General features: G+C 38.3%; 1 protein-coding gene across 11 annotated transcripts in view; it reads left to right on the top strand.

Moving 5' to 3' along the window:
• Positions 1 to 26,959, top strand: part of ANKHD1 (ankyrin repeat and KH domain containing 1) — a 101,822-nt gene that overhangs the window by 20,106 nt on the left and 54,757 nt on the right. For 10 of the 11 annotated variants that reach the window (XM_067467749.1, XM_067467747.1, XM_067467741.1 and 7 more), the window contains exons 3-6: positions 7,222 to 7,378; positions 7,878 to 8,025; positions 10,153 to 10,300; positions 12,377 to 12,610. In XM_067467749.1, the coding sequence (XP_067323850.1) occupies positions 7,222 to 7,378; positions 7,878 to 8,025; positions 10,153 to 10,300; positions 12,377 to 12,610 (687 nt within the window). The remainder of the gene's footprint in view (positions 1 to 7,221; positions 7,379 to 7,877; positions 8,026 to 10,152; positions 10,301 to 12,376; positions 12,611 to 26,959) is intronic. The other variant, XM_067467744.1, reaches the window with a different exon arrangement.

Here is a 26,959-nt window from a genome sequence, read left to right as displayed (position 1 = left end):
TTAAACTTTAAGGAGACTTGCACAAAGCCATTTTGTCTAGTGGCCAGATATTTAAATTAGAGGAGAAAAGGTCTATAAGTACCTCTTTCACAGGCAAATGGTATGAATTTTTATCGTATGAATGGGATCAGCAGATGATCAGAGTGTAGATCTTTTACCTCCCTTCTGCTGGGGAAGAGAGCTTTTTGAGGATTTAGTGTAGAAAATCTCTAATCCTACTCTTCAAGGATCAACTGGTTGGATAGGGATGATGTATATGTCAGAGAGAAGGAGACCATATAATGGTAAGGTAGTCTGTATCTATGTCTGGATTCTATAGATAAGATGTGAGAAAACATATCTTAGCTATGCCTCCTTTTGTTGAGTTCCTAGAAAATACTTTCCAATTTCTAATGTGATCTTTAGGTCAGATACTATAGAATATGTTACACAGTCTTGGAAATAGTGGGTTTATTCAGATAAAGAGAATATTTTATTCACATTTTGGTTTGACTAAACCATAGACCTAGTTCAGAAGTAACACTAGCCTTGGCTTATTGTTGTGAAAATGAGATGGCACAAGTTTAATCTTTATATGTTCCTTGTCAAGACCCAGAAGCCTCAAGAACGCCAAACACAATATAAAAGGTCCAAACACAGGTTTATTAAACACAAAAAAGGCTTAGAGACACTTGCTTCAGTATCTCCAGCACAAACTAAGAGTCTATAGCAACCGCTAAGTAAAAAACCCAACTTTAATATAATCCGGATTATCCCGGAGAATAATCTGGGATAACAAAAAGATACAGCAATCCGCTTGTAATTCAAAAGGTCCAAAAGGCACACAAAAACAAGGTGGGAGCAAGCAAAATCAGAGTCCAAAAGCAGTCCATAGTCCAGGCACGTCCAAAATAAGATGAAGCAGTCCAAAAAGCGTAGTCGTCGTCAAACACGGTCCAGAGTCAAAAGGAAGAGTTGAAGTCAGCACTTACGGAGTATCAGCCAGAAGTCCCGGAAACACGGAGATCTGTAGTCCAAGGACCCAAGCTTGAGAGTAATAGCAGTAACAAAGATTCACACCCAAAAAGACACTTTGCCTTCTGCAAAGACCCATTGAAACTAAACCAACTTATATTCTATAACTCCTCATCAGAGGATGAACTGCTCCCCAGCCTTTCATCATCACTTTCAGCTGCTCCATTCCCTGCAGCTGAGCACTGCCTCCCATCTCTCCACCTTTGCCAGCGTCTGTCAAAGGTGTTCCCGTATTGCCAATCTTCTGCAAACCCCTCAAAGTCATTACTGGAGGTAGGCTGAGTACAGATGTCCCTAATTTCCTGTACACGGGTCCAGTCTAAATCATCCTCCTCCTCATTGTCAGTCCCATCACTCCTTTCAAAATCCATAAAATCTTCATCTTCTGTTGGAGCGCTAAGTATATCACGGATACGCTTCCTTTGGATCACCTCATCAGATTCTTGTTCACGAGTAGCCCGCTTAACTCCCCTGCTTTCCTCTCCTTCCCCCATTTCACAGTCTGAGAAACCCTCGAAGAATTTGGAATCAGTTGGAGCCATGAATATGTCTCTAATCCGCTTTTGCTGCTGCTCCTCCTCCTCCAAAACTTGCGCAGCCCTCTTCTCCCTTCTACCGGTAGTAGTAACGTTACTATCACGCTGTACTACAACATTCCTCTTCTGTGAAGAAGAGATTGAAACATTGCACACTTGGTTTAGACGAATTTTGGGTCAAAATTGGACCTTGAATTAGATGCTATCCATGAGGCTAACCCCAGTGGTTTATAGGTCCTCTTATACTCCTCCCACTTAATATTGTATAAAATTATTGTATATCATTTTTCCCAAGCCTAACTGCCCCTTTATTTATTTATTTATTTGCTGTATTTGTATACCTCCCCTCTCAGCCTTCCAGAGATTCGAGGCAGTTTACAAGGCAAAATTCAATGCCACAAAAAACACAATTATGTTAGTGATTTGTGGGAAATAGCAGCTGGAAAGAGAGAAGAATTTGTGATCTGTTTCAAATTACAACACTTGGAACAAATCTGTATTTTGCTATAAAATGGAAGCTTTCAGGCTCCACATCTTGCTAGAAGAGGAGAAGGAGCCCATGAGGCTGCAGTTTGTGTAGCCTCATGTCTGTAAGGCTAAATTATTATGGACTGCTGTATTTTAACCAGACTGATGTTTGACATTACAAATTTTCTGGAATTTAGAATTAAAAGTACTATTGAAGAAATTATTTCTAATTCAAACCATAGCTAGTAGTGTATTGGCAAACTATGGCTTAAGCATGGCAAGAAGTCAAGAAGGGAACTGGAGAATGCAAATAAAAGACTGGGATGAAAAGCATGCAAGTCTCAGGCTTTGACATGAATACTGGCTTGGCTGATGTGGGAACTGAGCCAGCTATTGCCTTCTAAATCTATAGAAAGTTGACAAATAATTGTTCCTAATCCAGGCAAATATAAAAAGGTACACGTGAAATAGTTTTTTAGCTCTCAGCACGTTTGAGTCCAATTTATTTATTTACGCTATTTATACCCTGCCTTTCCCTACCCCGAAAGGGTATTCAAGGTGGCTTACATAGAAGCGAGTATTCAATGCCTTAAAACACACAGAATTTCAAAATATTAAAAAATTAAAAGTAAAATAATACATATTAAACATTTACAACAACAACTTTATTTTTATACCCGGCCAACCATCTCCCTTAGGGGACTCGGGTGGCTTACAAAGGATACGCCCAAGATTACAGTTAAAACACACATGTAAAACACTTTAACCAATTAAAACTTCAGATAAAACAAATAACAACACAATTGAAAGCAATATTAAAAATATGGTGTACTTTTATTTGTGTTATTTTAACATGTTTTTACATTGTTTAAAATGAAATACTGGGGTAGTAAATATAATGTCTGAAAACTTTTTAAATATGGTTTTAACTCTATTTTGAGATATAAAATTTCTCCTCTTGGCATAGAAGTTACCTAAATATAGAAAAATAAAAATATCCATTCTGGCATATGTACTTGATTTATAATCCAGTCACATTGCATGTTAAATGCTCTTTAATTGAGTATATATTTAAAGTATCTGGACTATCCATCTGTTGGAGAATGTTGCAGCCAGGATGACAGTTCCTTTTTGTTTGGAGCTGGTGACTTCTCTATTCCAACAGCTTCTCTAAGGTCCAGTTGATTTTCATACCAATTTAATTAGTGCTGGTTATCACCCATAAAATTTTAAATATATTGAAATTACATACTAAAATGGATAGCATTACATATTTGGTTACCTGATTATTATGATATTATATGTAAGATGACTCCTTGATTCCACTAACATCTGAGCTAGATTTAGAAGTGATCATTTTCTAGAAAAAAATCAACTGCCATAAATCTCATGTAGCATATTTATCTGACATCCTTAATAAAACTAAATAAGTATCACACATACTCATGTATAAGACAAGCTTATATATAAGTCAAAGGCAGGTTTTGGGGCCCAAGTTACGGATTTTGATGTGACAGTGAATAAGTCAAGGGTCATTCTGCAGAGAAGACTAAAAGGTGCCATAATGTAACATCATAACATCACTTTTGGTTTTATAATTATATCTTTTTAGAAAATGAAGCCAGCTTCTTTTTTGCCTCTATGGAGACTGTGCTCCTCCAGGTATTTTGGATTTCAGCTCCCAGAAATCCCAGCCAGTTTACCAGCTGTTAGGAATTGTGGGAGCTGAAATCCAAGGCCCCTTCTACACTGCCATATAATCCAGATTATCAAAGCAGATAAATCTACACTATCTGCTCTGAACTGCTTTGAAAATATTAAAAATAAAAATAATGCATATTAAACATTTAAAAACATTACATTCCATATGAGTCTACACTGCCATATAATCCAGTTCAAAGCAGATAATCTGGATTTTATATGCCAGTGTAGAAGGAGTCCAAAACATCTGGAGGAGCACAGTTCGAGATTCAATTGTTGTTTTTTAAAAAAAGATTCTAAACACCAGGAAAAAGTATTTACTGTTAGAACAGTTTAGCAGTGGAATAGACTATTTATTTATTTATTACGGTCACTTATACCCCGCCCTTCTCACCCCGGGGGGGACCTTGGAGAGTGGTGGATATTCTATCTTTAGTAGTCTTTAAATAGGACAAAATTTACTTGCATGAAGGTGCCTGTACAGTAAGGTGATCTAAGTTCTTCTCTTGGTTCTGCAGTCTTTGAGATAGATGGAAACTGAGGAGAACACTGTCTTGGATGTGTTATGTATACTGACCTTGGGACCCTTATAAAGATCTTTATATTCTTGTAGGCCTTTAAGTTAAAGTGTTCCTCTTTGCAAAAATCAAAATTGTTTGGTGGTTTTTATTAAAAAACAACAACCCTGTAACTTAGAGCCCTCCACACCCCCCCCCCCAAAGCAAGAACACATCTGGTTTTATAATTATATCTTGTATTATTTATTAGGTAATTAATCTATTTATCACCTTTCTTCTAACACAGGACCCAAAGTGATTTAGTACAAATTTTAAAAGAGTACAATAATGTACAAAGGATTTAAAAAATGTTAAATGAGCAATTCTGTTAATATTAGAACAATTTAAAGTGCATTTAAAGCATAACTTAAAAGAGAAAAGCTTGCCACACCACATTTGAACACCTTTTTGTAACATGCATTTGGAGTCAAAGTCTTGCCTAAATAAAAAGATCCTTGCCTGCCGTAGGAAAGAAAGCAGATGTGACCAAACGTGCTTTTTGTGACAGGGCGTTCCACGGTCTGGGAACAGCTATTGAGACAGTTCTCTTATATGTCTGTAGTGATACGAGTGGGGAAAAAGACCTTATCTGAGGATCTTAACACTTGAGTAGGCTTATGTAGAGAGATACAGTAGAGATAGTATCATATATTGGACCTAAGCCATATAGGGCTTTAAAGGTCATAACCAGCACTTTTAATTCTCCCCAAAGATAGACTGCTAGCCAGTAAAGCTGTTTCAACAGGGGAATTATATGTTTCTTATAGCCAGCCATGGTCAGCTGCCTGTCTAAAGCATTTTGGACATGTTGGGGTTTATGAATAGTTTTCAAGATAGTTCCATGTCGTATTATTTATTTATTTATCGTGTCATCAGCAACCATACCATTGTATTACATTTCTATCAGAACAAAACAAACAAACAGATAAAAAACCCACAAATTTTGCAAACTTAGTATTTGATTAAATGTCCCCCGACTAGCATCTGGCCACCCGGAGTGCCCCTGGTGTTGCCGCAAGAAGGTCCTCCACTGTGCATGTAGCAGGGCTCAGGCCGCGCCGCAGCAGGTGGCCAGCGGTCTGTTCCTCTCCGCACTTGCATGCCGTGGACTCAACTCTGTAGCCCCATTTCCCAAGATTGGCTCCGCATCTCGCGGTGCCAGAGCGCAGTCTGTCCAGCGCCCTCCAAGTCGCCCAGTCCCCCATGTGCCCAGGAGGGAGTCTCCCATTTGGCATCACCCACGGATTGAGGTGCTGGGCTTGAGTTCCATGTGGTAATGAAAACAGATTCAAGGCATGCATGACTGTAGCCAGATATATCTAAAAATAAGTGAAGCTAATTAAATTTTGCAAACACACATCTTCACACTGCAAAACCTGGGCATCCAGACTAAGAACTGAGTCCAGGAACATGCCCATGATGCTAATCTCAGATCACTACATGGCCTATGCTAGGAGCTATGGTTCTTTTGCATTGGTGAGATCTTGCTGGTTGGATGCCAGAGTGAGGATATATGTAGCTTTTGGCCAGGTAGAGTTTTTTGGTATGACATTTGCCTAACTGTAAATACAATAAAGGTCAAATATGCAAAGAGACGCCTACAAGATCAGAACTATTATCCGTTAAAATTCCAGTATTGACACTTAGGGAAATGCCTATAAATGTTGTACATATGTTATAGGAGATAGAAATTTTGTATGATTAACTCTTGTGAGTAGTGAGTTAGGTTGCTGAGAAAATACGGCCTGGCTAACTAGTGATTTATATTTATTGGCAAATTCATAGTGCCATAATGAGCACTTTGTTTGAATTACACTCCTTGAGATGGGATCTTGTAGCATGTACCATCTTAATTTTGAATTGAGCCATTATAATCAAGAGAAGGTGATGAATTAGAAACCCGTGGGAACATCTGGAATTGTTAGATAACTAAGGAAAATCTGATAGACTTGACTTTAATTTCTGAAATCTAATGATTCTGAACTATTATTTTATCTACTCACACAGTCATTCCAGTGCTTATGTAGTGACATCAGTGAGGATAGATTTTGTATTTCCAGGACAGTTAAATTTCCACTGAGTATCGTTTTCTTTAACAGAAATGTTGTTGTCATGGCATATGTGGCATTATGATGAACAAAATACATATATTTTATTTTTTGTTAAAGCCACAGCATAAGATTTTGCAAAAACATTTTAGAAGCAAATAGCAAGAAAAAAAATTCAAAACTTTTTTTAGAAACTGTTTTTTTAAAAACTGACCAATATGCAAAATTATTACTAATACTTTAAAAAATATTTTAGCATGTCTCAACAAAGGAATCAGGGTTGGATCCAGGTTTAGTCATACTTTTCCAGTAGGCTTGTGAAAAGCAGAAAAATATTAATCATGGCTAATTTTCCATTGGCTTCAACACTAATTGGATTAGTTAATTTCAAAGAAATACACTATTTACTCCTGAATCTGTATCCAACTCATGGTATAATATCTAAAATAAGTTGATTAAATTTGTGGGAGTAGATTAATTTATATGACAGCATACAAGTATGTCAAGTTTCTGTTATGTATCGAAATTTGCACTTGACTTATTTGCTTAATTATATCTTCATTAAGGAAATATTTAAAGTAACTAAAACAATAGATGTCTTAAATGCACATGCCTTTGAGCTTTTCATAGTTCCCAATCTGTTCTTGGGACTGTGTATAAATGTAGGAGCTGATATTGATTACATTGTGGAAACTGTAAAAATCCTAAAGCCAGATTTTTTTAAAGTCATATTTGAACTTCTGCTCTTATAGGGACAAAATAACTTTTAATTATTTTGGCATGTTTGCTTCTGATGTTTTAACTCCTAGTGCATGTGGCTGAAGTTTAAAATAGTATCTCTGCATTTTTTGTGTGGTTTTCATACTAACCTGATTGATGAACATACATACGCTGAAGGGATTGGTAAATTGTCCACTGCCGATGGTAAAGCCTTCGCAGATCCTGAAGTGCTCCGAAGATTGACTTCTTCCGTCAGCTGTGCATTGGATGAAGCTGCTGCAGCGTTGACACGGATGAGAGCAGAGAACAATCACAATGCAGGACAAGTGGACAAGTATGTATTCAGGTTGTGTACTTCTTGTTTTGTGTTTATCTGTATTTGATGTGACTAGCTGAACATTTATAATGAATTTATTCAGTGTATAGAACATTTTTTAACTGATACTCCTGATTTGAGACACATCTAAAGTGTTGGATATTTGCATTGCTGTCCTTTGGCTTGTTGGAGAGCTCCTGATGCATTTTTAAAAACACCCTGGCAGATTTTAGTAAAAAAAAATCATATACATTTTTAGATGCTGGGGGCTCGAAACTGGGAAGCCGTATATCATAGAACAGTATGTTCACTGTATTAGGGTTGAATCAGGCTGTAGGATGAGATTCTTTAGGTGGAATGGAGAACTGAAATAAGACAGATAATACTAGACAGAACAGCGAAATCTCCATATAGTTTTTTTCTTTTTTACATAGATCTTTGTTTAAGAATTTGAATGTATGTTACTCTTAATTGAAGCATCCAATTATATGTTACCTTTTCTGTTTCTATCATTTAGTCGCAGTTTGGCAGAAGCATGCTCAGATGGGGATGTAAATGCTGTACGGAAACTGCTGGACGAAGGAAGAAGTGTGAATGAACATACAGAGGAAGGGGAAAGTCTTCTTTGTTTGGCATGTTCAGCTGGGTATTATGAATTGGCACAAGTAAGTGGGACATAATTATATTCAACTTCATTTTTGTGATATGCGCATTCTTCCATCGGTAAACATTTAAGTTCTGAAATACTTGTTTCAGATTGAACAGAAAACTTCTAATCTATGGGTGTAATGCAAACATGCTATTCATAAAACATCCGTATTAGTCACTTCATGCTGTAACTTGACATGACTGCAGTAACAGTTCATAGCTTATAGAATAGTGGCCTCATTTAAAGAGATGAGAAAAAATGTTGCATTTTTATTTGCTTGTACTGTCATAGATCTGAAGGTTTGTTTCTTATTTTAAAAGTTTGGAAAATGAACAGATAACTTTTCTGATGACACCAGGGTGCTTTGTCACAAGGAATGTCAATTGCATACTGAAAGGCTAGAAGTTTGTTTGAAAGAGAAATCCTTTTGGATTTTGGCAAGAAATGGAAGAAAACTGTTAGCAGTTTTCACTTGTTTTATAGAATTTTAGTGGTTTGTTGCTGGAATTCAGTGCTACAACATCCTGGAATTAAGCCTTGCAGCAGGGGGTGGCATTTGCAGGCCATGTGCATTTTACCAGTATACAGCACTGTAGCTGAGTGGCGTAGAGCATATTTGCTTGTAGAAATAGCAATAATGAATCTTCAGGCTGTCTCTACATAACATAACTTTTTATGGGTTGCTGTGAGTTTTCCAGGCTGTATGTCCATATTCCTGAAGCATTTTCTCCTGACGTTTCACCCACATCTATGGCAGGCATCCTCAGAGATTGTGAGGTCTGTTGAAAACTAAGCAAGTGAGGTTTATATATTTGTGGAATGTCCAGGGTGGGAGAAAGAACTCTTGTCTGTTTGAGGCAAGTGTGAATGTTGCAGTTGGCCACCTTGATTAGCATTGAATAACCTTGTACCTTCAAATCCTTTTTTATGCTCAATAAAAATTAGGGTAACAACTTCTTTAGATTGCAGTCATTTTTTTTAATTATACCTGTTTTGTGACAGATTTTGTTGATGACAGAATTACAACTAAAACGTCAGATTGCATTTGGGAACATGCACGACTTTAGAAAGAACTTAAACAAAATAAAAATGTGAAATATAAATAAAATGTGAATATAGATCATCTGAATTACAATGCTTTGTTCTGTAGTTCTGTGTTGATCTTATTCATGTCCATCATTACTTTGCAGCATTTAATATGCATGCCAAGGTGTTTTTCCATGTGATATTTCAGCAGAGAAGGTTGTCATCTCTAACTCTCAAAGTATATCATGGTGATATCTAGCTCACCATAACCATGGCGTTAAGCCCAAGATGGACATGGGAAGAGATGACAGATAGCAGTGCCGCATTTTGTCTGTAGTCCTAGAAATACAGCACAATACTAGGGATGGCATGAATACAGTGAGGTGGAATCCATTGCTTGTTGTTACCTTAACTGTATGATTCAGCAGCTACCTTTAATTGTTCTCAGATTAACAATTTGCAATATTTACATTCTCGACTTCTTCATTTTTGTTTGGTACCAACAGTTCGTTTTCCCCTCATGCTATCTTTTAGCTTCTTCATCTCTTTTCTTTCTTATTTGTCTGCGTTTGAAATGATGAAACCTTTGTGCGGGGACTTTTCTGTTTAGAAGCAACAAGCACAGGTACTAAGTAATTTTCATTACAATTGAACATCAAGTTGGTGTTCCTGATCTGATCTTCCTTACCACCTTCTCACAGTAGAATATTCACTTTAAATCCTGTGGCTGCTGCCTACAAAAATTGGGAGATTGTAGTTTAGAGAGGGACCTTTTAACATTCTCAGCCAGAGAGGTCCTGGGCTCACTAAACTGCAAATCCCAGAATTCTGTTGGATGCAGACACAGGATCTAAAGTGGATAGATACTCTAATGCAGTGGTTCTCAACCTGTGGATCCCAGATGTTTTGGTCTTCAGCTCCCAGAAATCCTAACAGCTGGTAAACAGGCTGGAATTTCTGAGAGTTGTTGGCCAAAACACCTGTGGATTCACAGGTTGAGAACCACTGTTCTAATGTGGTGAGGTCTTTAGCAATTCCTCCTCTGACAGAAGAAAGTAGATCAGAGCAATAGAATAGTGGTGCTCAGTTTGAGGTTAATGTCTGCTTTTTTATGCAGGTACTGCTTGCCATGCATGCAAATGTTGAAGACAGGGGGAATAAAGGCGATATAACCCCCCTTATGGCAGCAGCCAGTGGAGGCTATGTTGATATTGTGAAACTGCTACTCGTTCATTGTGCTGATGTCAATGCACAGTCTTCAACAGGTAAGCATTGAATAGAGGGTTGTGAAACACGTGGTTCCAGATCCCAGTTCTCTATTTGTTGTTAAGATTCTTCCTGGAAATAGATACACATTACTAGTTTAAAATATGATAATTAGCTCTTTGAACATTCTGTCTTGAATGGAGATGCACGTGAACCGTGATGAAGAAAGCTAGGTTGTGCTATTATTACCTGTAATGTTTTTAAAAACAGGAGAATTAAAGCATTTAAACCCATAGTGTAATTTTAATTTGCTGTAAGGCATTTTTTGTGTAAAATATATGCAAATATAATGATTGTTCTTCATGATCTCTGTGACTTAAACATATGGGTCATTCTTAGGCAGCTGAAAGAGTAATCTACAAGTACAGGCAATCTCCACATTATGAACAAGATAAGTTCTATAGGTTTGTTATTAAGCTGAATTTGTGTGTAAGTTGGAACAGGTATATTTTAAGTGTAATTCCATACACACACACAAGCTTTGAATGGCATAGGGAAGGTTTAACACCCTTGTGGTATTGTTTTGCTGTCTGTTCCCCTGTTCAGACAATTTCACCTTAGTTTCTGACCCTATGATTATTGGTTTATGAAATATTTGGCTTGTTTTGAGAACAAGGATTGGTGATAAAGCTTCAATGGGGAGAAATTTTCCCCATAACTGTTTCAGGAATAAATTTCCCTTGCTTAGAGGTAGGTTTCTTTCATTCCCTATTGTTTCACCTCTGTTTGTAACTATGAGTTATTTGTAAGTGGGAAGTTTGTAACTCAGGGACTGCTTGTGCTCTGTTATTCCCTCACACCAGCTGATCAGGGCAAAAGACTAGAAGAAAACACTTTGCTTCCATTGCTGTTGTCTGATCTTTATCTCTGAATTACTAATTAATGACAAGTAAAAGGTTGAGGGAGAGATAAATGTAAATTGTTTGAAACAGAATTGGAACTTTGGTTTTCTTCTGATTCACACACACACAGATATAGTATCATAGATTTGAAAGGGACCCCTAAAGAAGGACAATAATATGTTCCATGTTCCAGAGTAGGCAAACCAGACAATCTCCACATCAACACTGACAATGAAACAGCAAGAAATATTGTTTACCCACAAGCATAAAGAAATTACAAATATTAGAAACCAACACTTTCTCGTTACTTTATTTTCCAGATCACCAGTCTGGGCCACAGCAACGCGTGGCAGGGGACGGCTAGTATCATATATGTTAGATAGATGCTTCTGTTTTATGTCACTCAGACATATCAGTTTCAGAAATCCCCACAGCTGTTCATTGTCTCACATAGTCTCTCATTGGGTGGTCAACACTATCCATCTCACCTATTCTTTTGCTGGAAAAGCTCTTCCACAAGGGGTTCAAGCTCTAGTTCGATGTAGTTTTGTTTTATTCTTTGTTGTGAGCTGCCTTGGGTGTCATACTAGAATAAAAGTGGCCTAGAAATTAAATAAACATTTTTTTGCTTTTCTCCAAGTATACAGTTAGAAGGCTCGAGTAGAATTGCAGATAGAAGGCAACAAATTTCTTTGTTTGAGCTCCCTCTTGACCAAAAGCCAATTCTGAGCTGTCTTTCAAACTTGAATAGTTCTTAAACTATAAGCTTTACAGAATCTTAGCCATTCAGATAGCTCACTTCCTTGTTTATGCCTTTCTGACAAAAGCTTTGTTCAGATTTTCACCTCTGGAGTTTGGGCCTATTCAGGCTCACCCATGGTAGTTTTATACTGAAGAAACCTGACGCTGTTGTGTATATTAAGAATGCAGGGTAGTTACTCTGGAGGGAGATGGTGTAGTATTAAATCTCACCATATTATTGCTTGTAATTGGAGAAAAAATGATTTAGAATTAATATGTTTACAAAACAGAGCTATATATGTCTATTTAGAAGAAAATTCTGTCTATTTTACCTTTGAGGTAAATATATGTAGAAAAAATTATAAAGGTTGAATGACAATGCAGAAAATGGGTGAATGTAATAATTATGCAATTTAAAAATATTTATGTATATAATGAAAAGGGCAGTGCTAGATGTGACCATGGTATATTTGTTTTGTCTTCTCTTTTTAGGAAACACAGCACTCACTTATGCCTGTGCTGGAGGATTTGTTGATATTGTCAAGGTTTTGTTGAAAGCCGGTGGAAATATTGAAGATCATAATGAAAATGGACACACCCCCTTAATGGAAGCAGCTAGTGCAGGTCATGTTGAAGTTGCACGAGTACTTCTGGAATACGGTGCTGGAATCAACACTCACTCCAATGAATTCAAAGAAAGTGCCCTTACACTGGCTTGTTATAAAGGTATGGCATTTTGAAGACAATATGAAAAACTAGAATTTCCTTTGGATAAAGAGCACCATGTCACCTGTAGTAGTCTATTGAAAATATATTAAAGGTTAAGGTATGAAACGGAAAACTAGGAAACATGTTCGTTCCATGACTTGTATTCCCATACATAGACTCAAAAAACGTGAATGACGGAACAACTTTAATAAAAAACTAGACTAGATTGTTCAGATGTGTAAAACAGCTTTATTCATTTAATATGTTCAGGTTATACAATTCAGCTTGCTTTGTCATAAAATTTGGATTTAAATACCAAACAGGTATAACCCTGAACACATTCTATAGAACATGAGTTATCAGAACATTGTTTGAGAGTCAGAAGTAGAAGTTATCAAAAGTCTGAACTATAATACTGAAGTATAATATTCTCTATCTTTGAATATATCTAGTATTAACAGTTATTGTAAGTGAAGGTGTAGGCCATGGAATTGGGGAAGAATAATTGCTTGTAATTTCTTCTCCATCCCAAATAAATTCTTCTCCATCCCAACTATTTTTTCCCTTGTGGCAGAATTGAAAAATAGAGAAAATGTTTTGGAAGCAGTGCAAAACAACCTCTCAGCAAGTGTGTTCCTACAGTGTTCCCCACAGACAAAATAAAAACGAAAGAGTATTATTACTGGTAGATCTTCCTCTATCTGTCTGTCTCTGATGTGCTAAAGAAGCAAGATTCTGCACTTGAAAAAAAATTTCAAAAAATTTAAAATACTGGAATATGAAATTAATGAAATCTGTAATTCAAAACTATTGATTTTCATACAGAGAAATGAATAGTCTATTTGCTTGTAGAATCAGAAATTGTACCAAATGTCAGTGCCAGTGTTGGTGGGTAGTTATGAAGTTATTGCAACAAAATTACAGCTTCTGGGTAGAAGGTAAAACCCAGGCTCCATCAACCTCATAGTTTGCATTGAAAAGTAGACAGAACACTATTTAAACTGAAAATTGGGTGAAAGTTGACAGAAATTGACGGATATCTGTGTTAGGTTAAACACAACCGGTTTTGAATACCCAAATGGGAATAGGTTGAAATAGATTGTGAGCATGCAGTAAAATGTGATAACCAGTTAGAAAGCAAAGGTCTATGAGGATGTATGCCAGTCAGAAGAGAGAATCTGTTCATTGGCAATATCACGTTAATGTTAGTCTTCAAGCCAAGGTGAATGGGCTATAGTGCTTGATTTAAAACATGAATATAGGTATATTGAGTATAATGGAACCTTGTGGAATTGTGATAACCAATCAGATACAACAACAAACAATAACAACACTTTACTACAGTCTAAAGACCCATAAAAGGTGCACAATTGCAAACAGATTAATAAACTGATAAGTCGTTTATGAATGTTCTTGCATGTGTTGTTGCTCTCTTTGTAGAAAAAGATATAATGATAGAGTCTGCAAAAAGTATGAATTTGATCAAATCAGTGTAGATAACCTTACAGGCCTCAAAAGTAATAGTCGTAACATGCTATCATCCCATGAGCACAGCTGTCAGGTTAATTTTGAAATAGAAAATCTTATAGCAGTAGGTGGCTATAATTACTGTCACATAAACTATGTTCTAAAAATAGTGAAGGGATAAAACTTCTAGATATCATTAATAATACTGTGGACTCATTAGTCATGAAATGCATCAAAGATGAAATGACTCTGAAACAGTGGTCATAGTGCAATCCAAACTAAAATAGCCAAGGAAATAAAAGTGTCATATTTAAACTTCGATTTGTAAGTTGGGAGGGGGGAAGGTCAGAGACACCAAAACTCTCCAGAACATTATTCAAAACCAAAATAGAAACTCATCTGGAATATACCATGAAAGCCCATCAGTATCCAGCATGGTTAATAAGCAATGTCAGAGAGTCTCTTAGAGAAGAGAAGGCTTTTTTCCGAAAATGAAAGTCTTACTTAAATAAAGAGAACAGCATAGAACACAAATTTTCAGAAAAGAAGTGAAAGCAGTTGAGAAGGGGTGCAATAAAGGAGTTTCTAGCATGTATCATTAAGAGTGTCAAAGCCAACAATAAAAAGTTGTTCAAACATTTACCTTTCTATTTATTTAATACTTACATTTCTTTCCTGTCTTATCCTAAAGGATCACAGGGTATAAATCAGTTTGATCAACAAATAACAATATAAGTAATTTTAAAATACTAAAAATATGTTTCAAATGATTTATCATTTAAAATCAGACAATTAGAAACTAATTACATCCGTCTAAAATTATGCTTACCATAGTATGTGTTCAAATTGGGTACAATGAATTAAAATCCAATGTTTTTAATAAAAAAAACTATTATTTGCTTTGGTGCCAAATAGGTCTTCCAGGTGAGGGTATTCTATAACTATGGAGAAATGTATCAGGTAAATGGACTTGTAAGGCAATTATTGAAGTTCTAAAAGAGCACAGGGAGATTGAAGAAAAGCTTCATTAAGGTTCTCTTTTGGTTTCACTCTAGGAGAAAGACATAGAAAGCAAACAAATAAATCTGTGACACACAGATGACAAGGGAGACATGCTGTGAAGAGAAATAGTTCTGATAATAGAAATGGTGTCGTCTTTTCCAAGGTGTAAGACATAACCATAAGTGCAAGACTAAGCCTCCCATGTTGAAATGAAGGTCTTTACGAAGGCCGTCTACATATTATCCAAAATATGCATTGTGGATAAGTTGCAAGAAAAAAATATAGGCGATTTTATCACAATGGCGAAGTTTAGAATACAAGTCCTTTGTAGATACTAACCAGTAGAAACTTGAGTGGTTGGTTTCTCATGCCTTGATAGGGAAGGTGGTAAACGCCCATTGGAAAATAGGGTCTCCTTGGCCGATGATGTATGCCTCTCACCATTCAGGCCCTGTCAAATCTTCCAAAAGACCGTAGATATACAATGCATTGATTCAAGCTCATAAGATCATTGGGCTAAGGAGTTACTAAGAAAAATGCCAGAATCTCATTTCCATTCCATAGAACCTATTCTGTTGTCCATGACATTCAATATGCTTTGAATGTTTTGAGCCAAAATAGACTGAAAATGTTTATTCTTGGGGTTTCGGTGACTCGCACAAGTGATTTATCCGAGTCTGTGCAGAACCTTCTAGAACTGTTATGTCAGTGTTTTGTCAGCAACTTCTCCTCTTCTTGTACATGGGACCAGTGCCTTTCCGGTTCATTCCCTAAATCCTTCTTGTTTGCCACAGTAGCAGTATTGAAGGAACTGTTGGTGAGATTGTTGATTTGTACTTCAGATATTTTGGCTTCATTTGTCTGACTTTTCTTTGAACTGTGATATTGACCTCTGATTTTTGGATTGGCAATGGTCTTCTTGATTTTGGTAATGCGCCTTGGCAGTTTTGTTAGCTGTGCAGCCTCTTAAAAATTGTACATCTTGTGGGGCCATGATCCTCAAGAAAGAATGTCACTTGTGCTATCTTCTGTGTCTGGGTGTAGTTCATAATCTTGGGCCTAGCTGTTTTTGTCATACATTCAGCCAGTGGGCACACAGGAACTGCTGCTTCAATGCTCAAAGATCTCCTATGGGAGGATGCATTGGGAGCCTCCAATGCAGCATACATGTGACTTCTGCTAGATACATTAAGCAGTTTGTTAATGCTGTCTTGCCCTCCTCGACTTTAGCTGCTTCCAGTTTATCGGTCCAGGTAGCAATGGAAAGGTCTCCCAAGAGTCCATCAGCCATTCTGAGAAGGCTAAGGATATTTCTGGTCATCCCATTTTAGAATCCACCTCTCAATCCAGGGCGTCTTTGACATCCAGTCCATCTCACAATCTGGAGGCGCAAACTCAAGTTCCTTCTACACTGGGGAGATCCATCTATAGGGAGGCTTCCACATCAGTACAGAAGCACCAGTTGGGAACGAGGTACCATAATAATAAGAGGGTGAAGGATGCCATTGTTGAGCGACCTCAGACCTCACCTTCATCATCTCACGCTTCAGAGCTATCAGTCGACCCTCTTCTTGGTGAGTCAGTACAACTCGTGATTGCCCCAATGTCGTTGATACAATAATGCAATTGTTATCACTATGAGTGTGATTTTAGGTGCTATGGCCCTTGTGAGTGGTACAGAGATTATTGAAGACATTCTCCCTATTGTGGTTACCAATGCTCCCTTCTGCAGAGCTTGGTTATGAGGAGTTTGAAAAAGTTTGATACTGCTCAGATTTCCCCTCCTTCCACCACAATTGGTGACGTACGTTGGAAACTGTCTTGGTATTGTCCATCTGGTAATGAGCAGACCACAGTCTTCAGTTGAGAATAGGTGGTAATGTAGATTGATCTTCCTGCTCAACACTCTTGAATCTTTTGTTGGCTGTTCACCTCTCCTAGTGCCTCTTCAGGTTCAACTATCAGAACTGTTATTCGGTGCAAGAATTCCATGTGAGCGAGTGGTTTCTGGTAGAATCTGATACTGATTTTGATTCAGACTCTTCTCTACTTTATTGCGCCTATTACCATTGCATTCCTCTCTCCTCCAACAGCCTTGGGGAAACATGATTTGCCTCACCAGTGATTACTTGTAAGGCAAACAACCAGATACTCAACTGCCTAGCCCAGTTTACAGATGAATTCAAACAAAAGTATTAATGCTGATGTTGATCCCTCAGTCCGAAGTCTTGCAGAAGAGACACAGCGTTATCAGAAAGGAAGGGCAAAATGTTAGATGCTACAAAAAGAACATTATACTCCAATGTCATCTTCTACTTTAGAAATGCTAACTACAAGGCCTGTAAGGAGGCATATCTGCAAGTTCTATTAGAATAAAATGACATCATTTTTTGCTAAATTCCTGGAAGAGGACAGATGGCTGGCTGGGGACCCAAAGGGTGATGCACATATCTTAACAGCCCAGGAAATATTGCAGGGCAGAAGGTAGTTTGCAAAGGGAAAATATGTTGCCAGGAGCCGTTGCATTACATAGGCATGCATGGTAGCTTTTTCAGGATTGTCCCACCCAACAAGAATAATGGAAAAGGAACTTTCAACGTAGAAGTGGATGACAAGCACAAGATGCATGCTACAGTTGGCAAATTGGACTTTGGTTGGTACGGTTGGACAAATAAAATCTTTGGTTCAAAAAGGAGCTTCAGCTTTGTCTTCATTAAAGATGGCCTTGTTTGCCAAATCCTCGCTGTAATCCTATAGGAAAAGGCCCCAGGAACAGGGCAGGAGCCATCTTTGACTTCCCTGTCAGTTCTCTTCTCACATCCAGTCCACTCTTCAGCTGCAGACTTTAGTGTTACCACCACGAACTGCTATAGCATCGAACTCTTCAGTTCTTGACATCACCCATCATCCAGAAGAGATATGCAAGAGAATTTTGGGAGTACCCCCATGGAGTTATCCACATCACTGCTTCTTCCCAAAGACTAATTGAGGAAGCCAATAATCTCCCTCTCAACCTGCATCATACCATTAATCTCATACTCATATCATGTATCTTGTCAAGGCTCTTCTCGCACCACTTCATTGTGTCTAATAAAGACTGGAACTATTACCTGATCTTGGACTTTCAGGATGTCAACTTTTATATACAGCCCAAACATTTTAAGATCCATTCTATCCCAGTAACAGGAGTTAGATTGGTTTGTGACTCTGGTTTTGAAGAATATGTACTGTGAGAAGGTGGTCCTATCACTTTCACGTTCTTACATTCACACTTTGCATTGCTTCTCAAGTCAATGGTGTAGGCATGGCTCAGGCAGCAAGAGGTCCTTGTGTTCCTTATGAATCAAAGACTGGCTTCTTTTTGTTCACTCTTGGGCCTGTCTTCTCAACAACATCTGGACTCACTGGTATTCATTTGCAATCTCAAGAAGTCTAATCTGGAATGTTTCTGCAAGTGGGCTTATCAGGTCCCTCCTGGACTCTCACTTTCTTGCAGCCTTTCTCTTCATTAGCAACTACTATGTCCTTCTGGGATGGGGATGCAAGCACGGGATATTCAATGCTATATTCAAGTGCTCAAGTGCGAAGGATAGTCAAGTGCTACAAACATTTCAGTGACATCAGTGACACAGTATGCAAGGCTCAGGATGTCACCTTGGCAGGCTTGGTTCCTGTCCTACTTCACCCTCCTCATTGACCTCTTGTCAATGTGTTGCTATCCTGATATGTCCATCAGTCATTTGCATAGTGGATCGAACTCACGAATGTATAGGCCTGTATGCTGTTTCTTCCTCTGCAGCTCACAATAGCAGTCACTACTGACATTTCTATTGAAGGATGGGAAGCCCGTCTAGAAAACTTCTCTATGAGGTGTCAGATGCCCAAAAAAGGTGTTTCCCACATCAGTGCTCTTGAGTTGCTGGCAATGGGGAAAGCTTTTCAGGCCACCAAGCTTCTGTGTGGCAAGGTTATTCAAACAGAGGGCAGAACAAACCTGAACGTACTGCTTCATCTCAGTCTCCATCTGTGGGACTGGTACATTTTCTAGGGGAGGAGATTGTCTTTGCAGATGCTCTCACCAAGATAACAATCTCTTGTCATAAGTGGAAGTTGCATTCAGGCATGTTTCAGAAGCTCTTTGAAATATGAAGTGCTCCAGAAGTGGGTCTCTTCTCCTCAGCCCAAAACATACTTAATGCACCTGAGTGTACCAGGGGAAGGGCTCCTGTGGCAGCGTTTCCTGTTTCATTTGTGTGCATTCACCAATGACTACTCGAAGAACTATAGTTACAGGTAAGGAAATCATCCTTCTTTGACTAGAGAAGGGAGAAAAATCGATTCTTGGTGTAGGGATTGGTGATGTTTTTGCTCTGTTTGTTTTTGTGAGCTGTTGGTACCATCCTCTGTCTTGAATGATGTCGGCTTTATAGCATTGATTGGATGTAAGTGCATTGCAACTCCTTTAAATTAATGTTATAATTGAAATTCTGTAGACATAATCCATCAAAATACTACCTTCTATTGTTCACACAGACTCTTTGCCTTGGGGAAGAACATTTAGATAACTTGTGTCAGTTTTCACAAGACATATAAAGCAGGCTAGAAGCCATCATTCTTTCATGATTGAAGTCCCCTCTAGAAATATGCCCAACTATTGCACAGCCATTGTTAGTATTCAGAAGTCCTCTGTGTTTGGTATTTGCTTCCAACTAGATCTCACTTTAACATTAGTTGCAACCTTAGCGTTGTTTTTAGAACCAAAACCAGTGGAGATAGCCTCAATTCTGGACCTCTAGTACTGACCCTGATAATTAAAGGCCATGGAGCTTAGGAACACAAAGGTTCCAATTCTGGCTATTCTTCAAGAAGCTAGTGCTGTTGAATCAAAAGCATGTTCAAGGAATTGGAAATCCTCTTAGATTAAGGTAAAATAATATTTTTTAAAGTTTTAAAAACCAAGATTTTGTCAAAGCATGTGGCTGTATTACAAAGTTATCGCCACCTTTCTGGTAAACACCAGAATTGGTATTAAGATCAATGGCTTATTTTCTATCTGGAATTCCAGTCAGGCATGCCTTATACCTGTTGCTGAAACAATCTGCAATCCCTCTTTGGGAAATTGCAAAAGTGATTAAGAAAACATTGTCGTGCAGTTCAGTAAGTACATAGGCTTTTAGAAGGATAGATTAAAGGACAATCTGCCCTACTCTGACCTCTATAGGCAATATTTCAGACTAAGGACAGGTCTTTCCTGCTTAAGCTTCACTGACATAATTTATGGCCTTTGACCTTTTTGAGGCTTCAGTCCTATTACTAATGGTACTTCTGGGAACAATTTCATAAGCATTGTTTCTGTCTAATATTTTAGACCCCTTGGCTAGAAATGCCTCAGTATTGCTGCTATAGATCTTTTTACTATTACTGACACATTCCTGGAATATCAAAACAAATATAATAATGTATTTACCACAACATTTATATCAAGACTGTGATGAGGCAAATAGTAGACAGTGAATCTTCATAAGAGACTGAAGGAATTCAGAGGATTCCTTTGACTACTTCATGTGTTGTGGACTTTATTGACAAATGAAGGTGTATTACTACCTACATGAGAATTTGAATGATTTCTGAATAAGTTTGTGCAGTACAAAAAACACTTCCACTTTTGGGCATCATGCGTCCAAGATGGGGCTGAAATACCTTCTGAGTAAAGGTGATACCAAATGACTCTCCCATAAAAATGACTCTAGGATAGCAACTTAATGGCTTGTACTCCAGATATTTCACAGTCCCTTTGATGGACAAAACTTCTGTCAAATGCTTGATTTCAGCTGTGTTATCTAATAACCATGTCACATACCCTGGTTCTTTGATGCAGCTCTTTATTGCTGACTTTATCTCTTATTGTCACACCACACATCCTTCTTTCCATTGCTCTCTGAGTCACCGCCAGTTTTTCTCCTCTAACTTTGTTGCCCATGTTTCAGATGTGTATAACATTGCCAGTAAAACTGTAGTGTTGAAGATACCTTCTCTGACTTTCATTGGCAGCTTATCATCTGTTAGCACTGTCCCGTTTTGATTAAAGGCTGTCCCAACCGCCTTTCATCTTCTTGCCCATTCACCATTTGCCAAATTATTTGACTGTACTTATTGTCCAAGATATACATATTCACAAACAAAAGACAACCAATGGACATGTCAAATGAACTGGATACCAAGAAACCACAAGCTGCCCTTGGGTAGACCTTGTACTCGATGGAACAAAGCAGTGATCAAGCTATTCAGCCAGAAATGGAAAAGAAAAGCACAGGATGTACATTTTGGCAAATGGTAGATTTGTGTGAAGCCCAAAGGAGTGGATCGATGAAAAATCAGATAGGATAGGATAGGATCTAATAACAGTCAGCCACAACATTGCTTCATTGTTTGGTTTTCAGCTGTCATTCTGAAGGCTTTGTAGTTTAGTGTGTATAACTACTATTTAGAGGTTTATCACACTAGGCTCTACTCCCACTTTAAAAAGCATTGTTTCTAAAAACTGCACGTAATTGGGAGTCTTCTCTTTTGTTTTGCATCTCGGGATCAATTCCAGGATTTGTTCAAAAACCTTAACGCACAAAGTACTTGCGAGTTGCACACGCAGCAGTTACTTCAAAACATTAGGCCTACCTCTCTTCGTGGTTCACCCTTATATGGCCATTTCCCTGGAGGTTTCTCTCACTTAATCATAGTGGGACCAGTTCTCGAGAAGGACCATCAGTTTTATGGAAGGGGAGGTATTGGACTTTTGGCCACACTGATGGCATTTTCAGGACTGCTTAGTTTCACTACAGTTAATCCATTCAGTCTAAGAGACTTCCTAAATTGGATTTGAGTCTGTTGAAAGTAGATAAGTCTCACTATTTACAGTTCCACTCAAGACGTAGATCATGAAGACGCCAATCACATTCTTTTATTACAAATGTTCACTAAGATTGCATATTTCTCCAGATTCATCAGTCTAAGATGGCACAGGCAACTGCAAACACAATAGGGGCCACATTTTCTTCTTACCTGGGAAAGCACATTTCAGTATGCCTGAAGTGATGTGATATGATAACACAATTTGAGCCAATGTTTTGTCTGTTTTGAAGAATGGAAGAGTGGCTTATTTCACCAACATGTTACCCTTAATGTTTGTAAACAGTGAAAACTATATAATGGTATATTAACATGTTTTATGGGGAAATCAGATCTTTCAAGTGGAGGCTCAGAAATTAGCTGCTTAATAAATAGCTGTAGTGAGACAGCATGCAGATTGTGAACTTCAGGCTATATTAGACCTATTGCCCTGTGAAAGCATTGTAGCACCAATTTTGGGATTAATCAGAGACCACAGTGGCAATGAAAGGGCCTGTCATTTGGTGATAGACAGGCTCGATGAACACTTATATTTTCACAAGATGAAAAAGTGGTAGAGATAATATACACTATTTTCCTCTCTCCCAACAGCTTCCAAAAAACCAGTAGTCTTCCTAGTTGTCATCACCTCAAAACAGCCTTTACAATAGAGTAATAGTTCTCAAAGTGTGCTCCAGGGAGCCCTTTGGGCTTCGCGAAGCATACTGAGGGGCTCTGCGGTTCCCTCCTCACCCCCCCCCCAGCTTTTCCTCCTCCTTCCTGCTCCTCCCCCTCTACCTGCTTCCATCACCACCAAAAGCCCCTCCCTTGTGGCCAAATTTATTTATTTATTTATTTACACTATTTATATTCTGCCCTTCTCACCTCAAAGGGGACTCGGGGCGGATCACAATGTACAGATACATGGCAAACATTCAATGCCGTTTTTGACATACAGATAAATAGACGCCATTCAGCAGTTCTTCCTGGAGGCTTCTCGTTTCGGCCACAGGGGGAGCTGTCGCTTCGTCCACTATGATGTCTAGCCTTTTTGATCGTAGTATTTTCTCCTTGCCCTCCAGCATTTTTATGGTGTCATAAATTAGCCTTCCCACTTTAAGCAGTCCCTAATTCCTCTACTCACAGCTCACAGCTGTTTTAGAACTGCTTAGGTCAACAGTGAGCTGGGCATTTTTTTAACAGCTATTTTTTAAAACAACTATTAACAGTCGGGCGTTCAACCCTGACTCAGGCTTCGAACTTGCCACCTTTCGGTCGGCAGTGATTTACTGCAGCTGTTTAACCAGTTGTGCTACCAGCCTGGCCCTTTCCTCACTTCCCTCACCCCCAAAGCCTTTTTTTCTCGCTTCCCTCATCCCAAAAGCCTTTTTTTCCTCACCACCCATTCCTTTCCCACTCGCCTTCCTTGTTTACAATATCCTGTTTCCCCCCATCACTAAGGGGATGCTTTGATTTTGCTTTTCCTGCATGGTAGAAGGCATTTGAACCGGATAGGCCCAGGGGCCTCTGTTGCTGCTGCTGCTGTTGTTGATGTTTGAAACACAACAAGATGAGTCCACAGCAGACAAGATCACTCTGCTTGCTGTTGCATTGGATCACACATCAGACATTTCCCAAGTGTCTAGGACTGTGTGATGTATCGGCGAATAATGCATGCAGATCCCAGTAAAGTGGCCTTCTGCAGCTGGCAGGTGGTAATTTTGTCAGCGCCGATTGTGTTTAAGTGCAGGCCAAGGTCTTTAGGTACAGCACCCAGTGTGCCGATCACAACTGGGACCACCTTTACTGGCTTGTGCCAGAGTCTTTGCAGTTCGAGCTTTAAATCCTCATATTGTGTCAGCTTTTCCAGTTGTTGCTCTTCAATCCTGCTATCACCTGGGATTGCAACATTGATGATCCATACTTTGTTTTTTAACACAATTGTGAGGTCAGTAGTATTGTCCTCCAAAACTGTTGTTGTTGTTGTTGTTGTTACAAAAACTAGGTTGCCATCTGTTGAGGGTACTTTGATGGTGCTTTTTTTGCATGACAGAAGGGAGTTAGGGAGTTGGATTGCATGGACCCTGGGGCCTTCCACTGAAGTACTGCTACGTTTATGTTGGTATAAAAGTTAGCCCATGCTTGATATATATATATATCATATACTATTATATATAAACATTTCTTGAGGCTCCATAATAAACTTTTGCTTCAAAAAGGGCTCCATAACTGAAATAATTTGAGAACCAATACAATAGAAAATACTCAGGTTTCTTTAAGAAGAAACAACCAGTCTTTTAAATGACACCTTTGACTATACCAGCCAGTTGGGATAAAGGCAAAATATATATAACAAGCAATGTGTTGAGTTTGTCTTTCCATATTGTCATTGGACCCATATAATAAAGGTTCAGCTATTTTGCAGTAGAACTCCCATTAGTAGTCCTTTGGGGTTGTCTACTGTTCTCAGTACATATATTTTCAAAATGTATAACATAGAAATGTATCCTTATCTAGACAACTAGTTAGTAGAAAGCAGAAGCTTTAAACAAATCTCCATTGCACTTTCACATAATCTCAGATATAATCCTGAAAGTGTAAAAGCAGAGAAATCAAACTTTTAATGAATACCAGTACCGTGGTAATTTCATAGGAACCTACTTGAATCAATGAAGAAAAGGGCATTCCTGTCATTGGAAAGGGCACTTAAAACTATAATTCTCCTGAGTCGGAGCTTGCAGCATACAAATTCCTCATGAATCCTGTGGCCTCAGTGAAGGTAGTTACAATCAGTCCCCAAGTTACAAACATCCATCTTACAAATGACTCATAGTTAAAAACGGGGGTGAGACAACAGGAAGTGAGAGAAATATATGTGTGTGTGTCTGTATGGCTGAAGTTACACTTTAAAAAATGAACCTGATCTGACTTACATCCAAATTCATCTTAACAAACCTACAGAACCTATCTTGTTTGTAACTTGGGGACTGCCTGTTCTCCCTTTACCTGACTCCAGATGGTGCTATAGAGCAGTTTCATATTTTGGCCATCAAGCCAAGATTCCTCACAGGTAGATGACATTATCAGTGAACTGAAACACTGTGCTTTCCTTCCTCTCTGACAAGGATTGTGGCAAAGGTCACAACAGTAATGCTGCTTGCCCCTATGGTCCTGCAAGCCACAATGTCTCCTACTTCTCTATTTGCCTTGAAGCTGGTATTGATGTTTTTGATGACAGTAGATTTTCTTACAAAGCAGAATGGTGAAATGGTCACCTATATGCTTTTTCTAGTAGCATGGAGGATTGTCTCACAAATGTATGTGGAAAAAGAGTAGATATGACCTGAGCAGCAAGAAGGCTTCAGCTCAAAAGGGTGCAAATGGATATATCATTCCTGCCAAAGGTTGTGCCGTATTTCCCTCTCCCCAAGACTGTTTTTGGGATTTTGTTGTTGTTTTGCAAACTCCCATTACATCAGAAAATACAACATTCTCCTCACTGTATGTTTATTAGGCACTAGTTTTTATATTTAGATGTACTTCTCATTTGTTTGACTGTTACAAGGTTTTTAGGAAAGTTTCATCACAAAGGCTGTTCTATCTTCGCATGTCTTTTTATGGAAGAGCTTTTTATGGAAGAGCTGAAACTCCATTATTTGACTTGCACAAAAACATGCAGATTAGTTGTAGCAGTTTCTGATAGGCTTTGACCAAGTACAAAGCAACCTATATGTGTGAGTCACATATAACCGTTCAAAATACTATAGTTGCAAGTGAGCAACCTATCCTTTAAGCACCAGTACATTGATCAATTGTGGTAAAATTATCCAGTGGTTAAATTAGATGTACAACAGTGCCTAAGCAGTTGTCAGAATAAAAATGGAAGAATACATTGGCAACAGAGCAAAATAACGTATTAAAAAGAAATGTCTTCACTTGTTGCTGTTTGTCAGAAATACATAAGCTTTTGGGAGAGGGACTATTGCAAGGAGTTCATTTTTTCATCAAAAATTGACCTTTTTTCTTGGGAAAGCCTTAAAAAATGTTGAAGGCTTTCATGTCTGGAATCACTGGGTTGCTATGAGTTTTCTGGGCTGTATGACCGTGTTGTGAGGTCAGTTGGAAACTAGGCAAGTGAGGTTTATATATCTGTGGAATGTCCAGAGTGGGAGAAAGAACTCTTGTCTGCTTGAGGCAAGTTTGAATGTTGCAATTGGCCACCTTGATTAGCATGTAATAGCCTTGTAGCCTCAAAGCCTGGCTGGTTGCTGCCTGGGGTATCCTTTATTGGGAGATGTAAGCTGGCCCTGATTGATTATTGTCTGAAATTCTCCTGTTTTTTTGAGTTGCTCTTTATTTACTGCCATTAAATGCTAATCAATAAACATTCACACTTGCCTCAAGCAGAGAAGAATTCTTTCTCCCACCCTAGACGTTCCACAGATATATAAACCTCACTTGCCTGGTTTCCAACTGACCTCACAATCTCTGAGGATGCCTGCCTGCCATATATGTGGGCAAAACGTCAGGAAAGAATGCTTCTGGAACATGGTCATATAGCCCAGAAAACTCACATCAACCCAACTTAAAAAGTGTTGGAAATTTTATATTTTTTCTTATAATATTTAAATCAAAGTGATCTTTGAATACCATGATAGAAATAGTTTGAATGGCATTCACTAACTATTATTCTAACATCTATAAACAGAGCAGTGCTATCCTGCCTCTTATTTCTTCTCGTTGATCCTGCACCCTTCTAGCATTTGCTTTAATAGGTTTGGACTTGATCTGAAACATTGTATGGGTAGTAAAAAATGTGTTTAAGGAGTAGGAGGGATCAAAAATGCTGATCCCAGCTTTGTATCACACAGAAACACTTTTCAATTCATGAAATACCATTTTTTGGGATAAAACTTTTCAGCTGTATATTTCAAATCATTAAGCAGCTGTATTGTTAGAATAAAAAATAACGTTATATGAAGCAGATATCTAATAACTAGCTGAAATTCAAGTGGA

Source organism: Anolis sagrei, chromosome 4, assembly GCF_037176765.1.
Source record: "Anolis sagrei isolate rAnoSag1 chromosome 4, rAnoSag1.mat, whole genome shotgun sequence".
NCBI classification, from domain to species: Eukaryota; Metazoa; Chordata; class Lepidosauria; order Squamata; family Dactyloidae; genus Anolis; species Anolis sagrei.
This window is presented reverse-complemented; position numbering and strand designations above follow the sequence as displayed.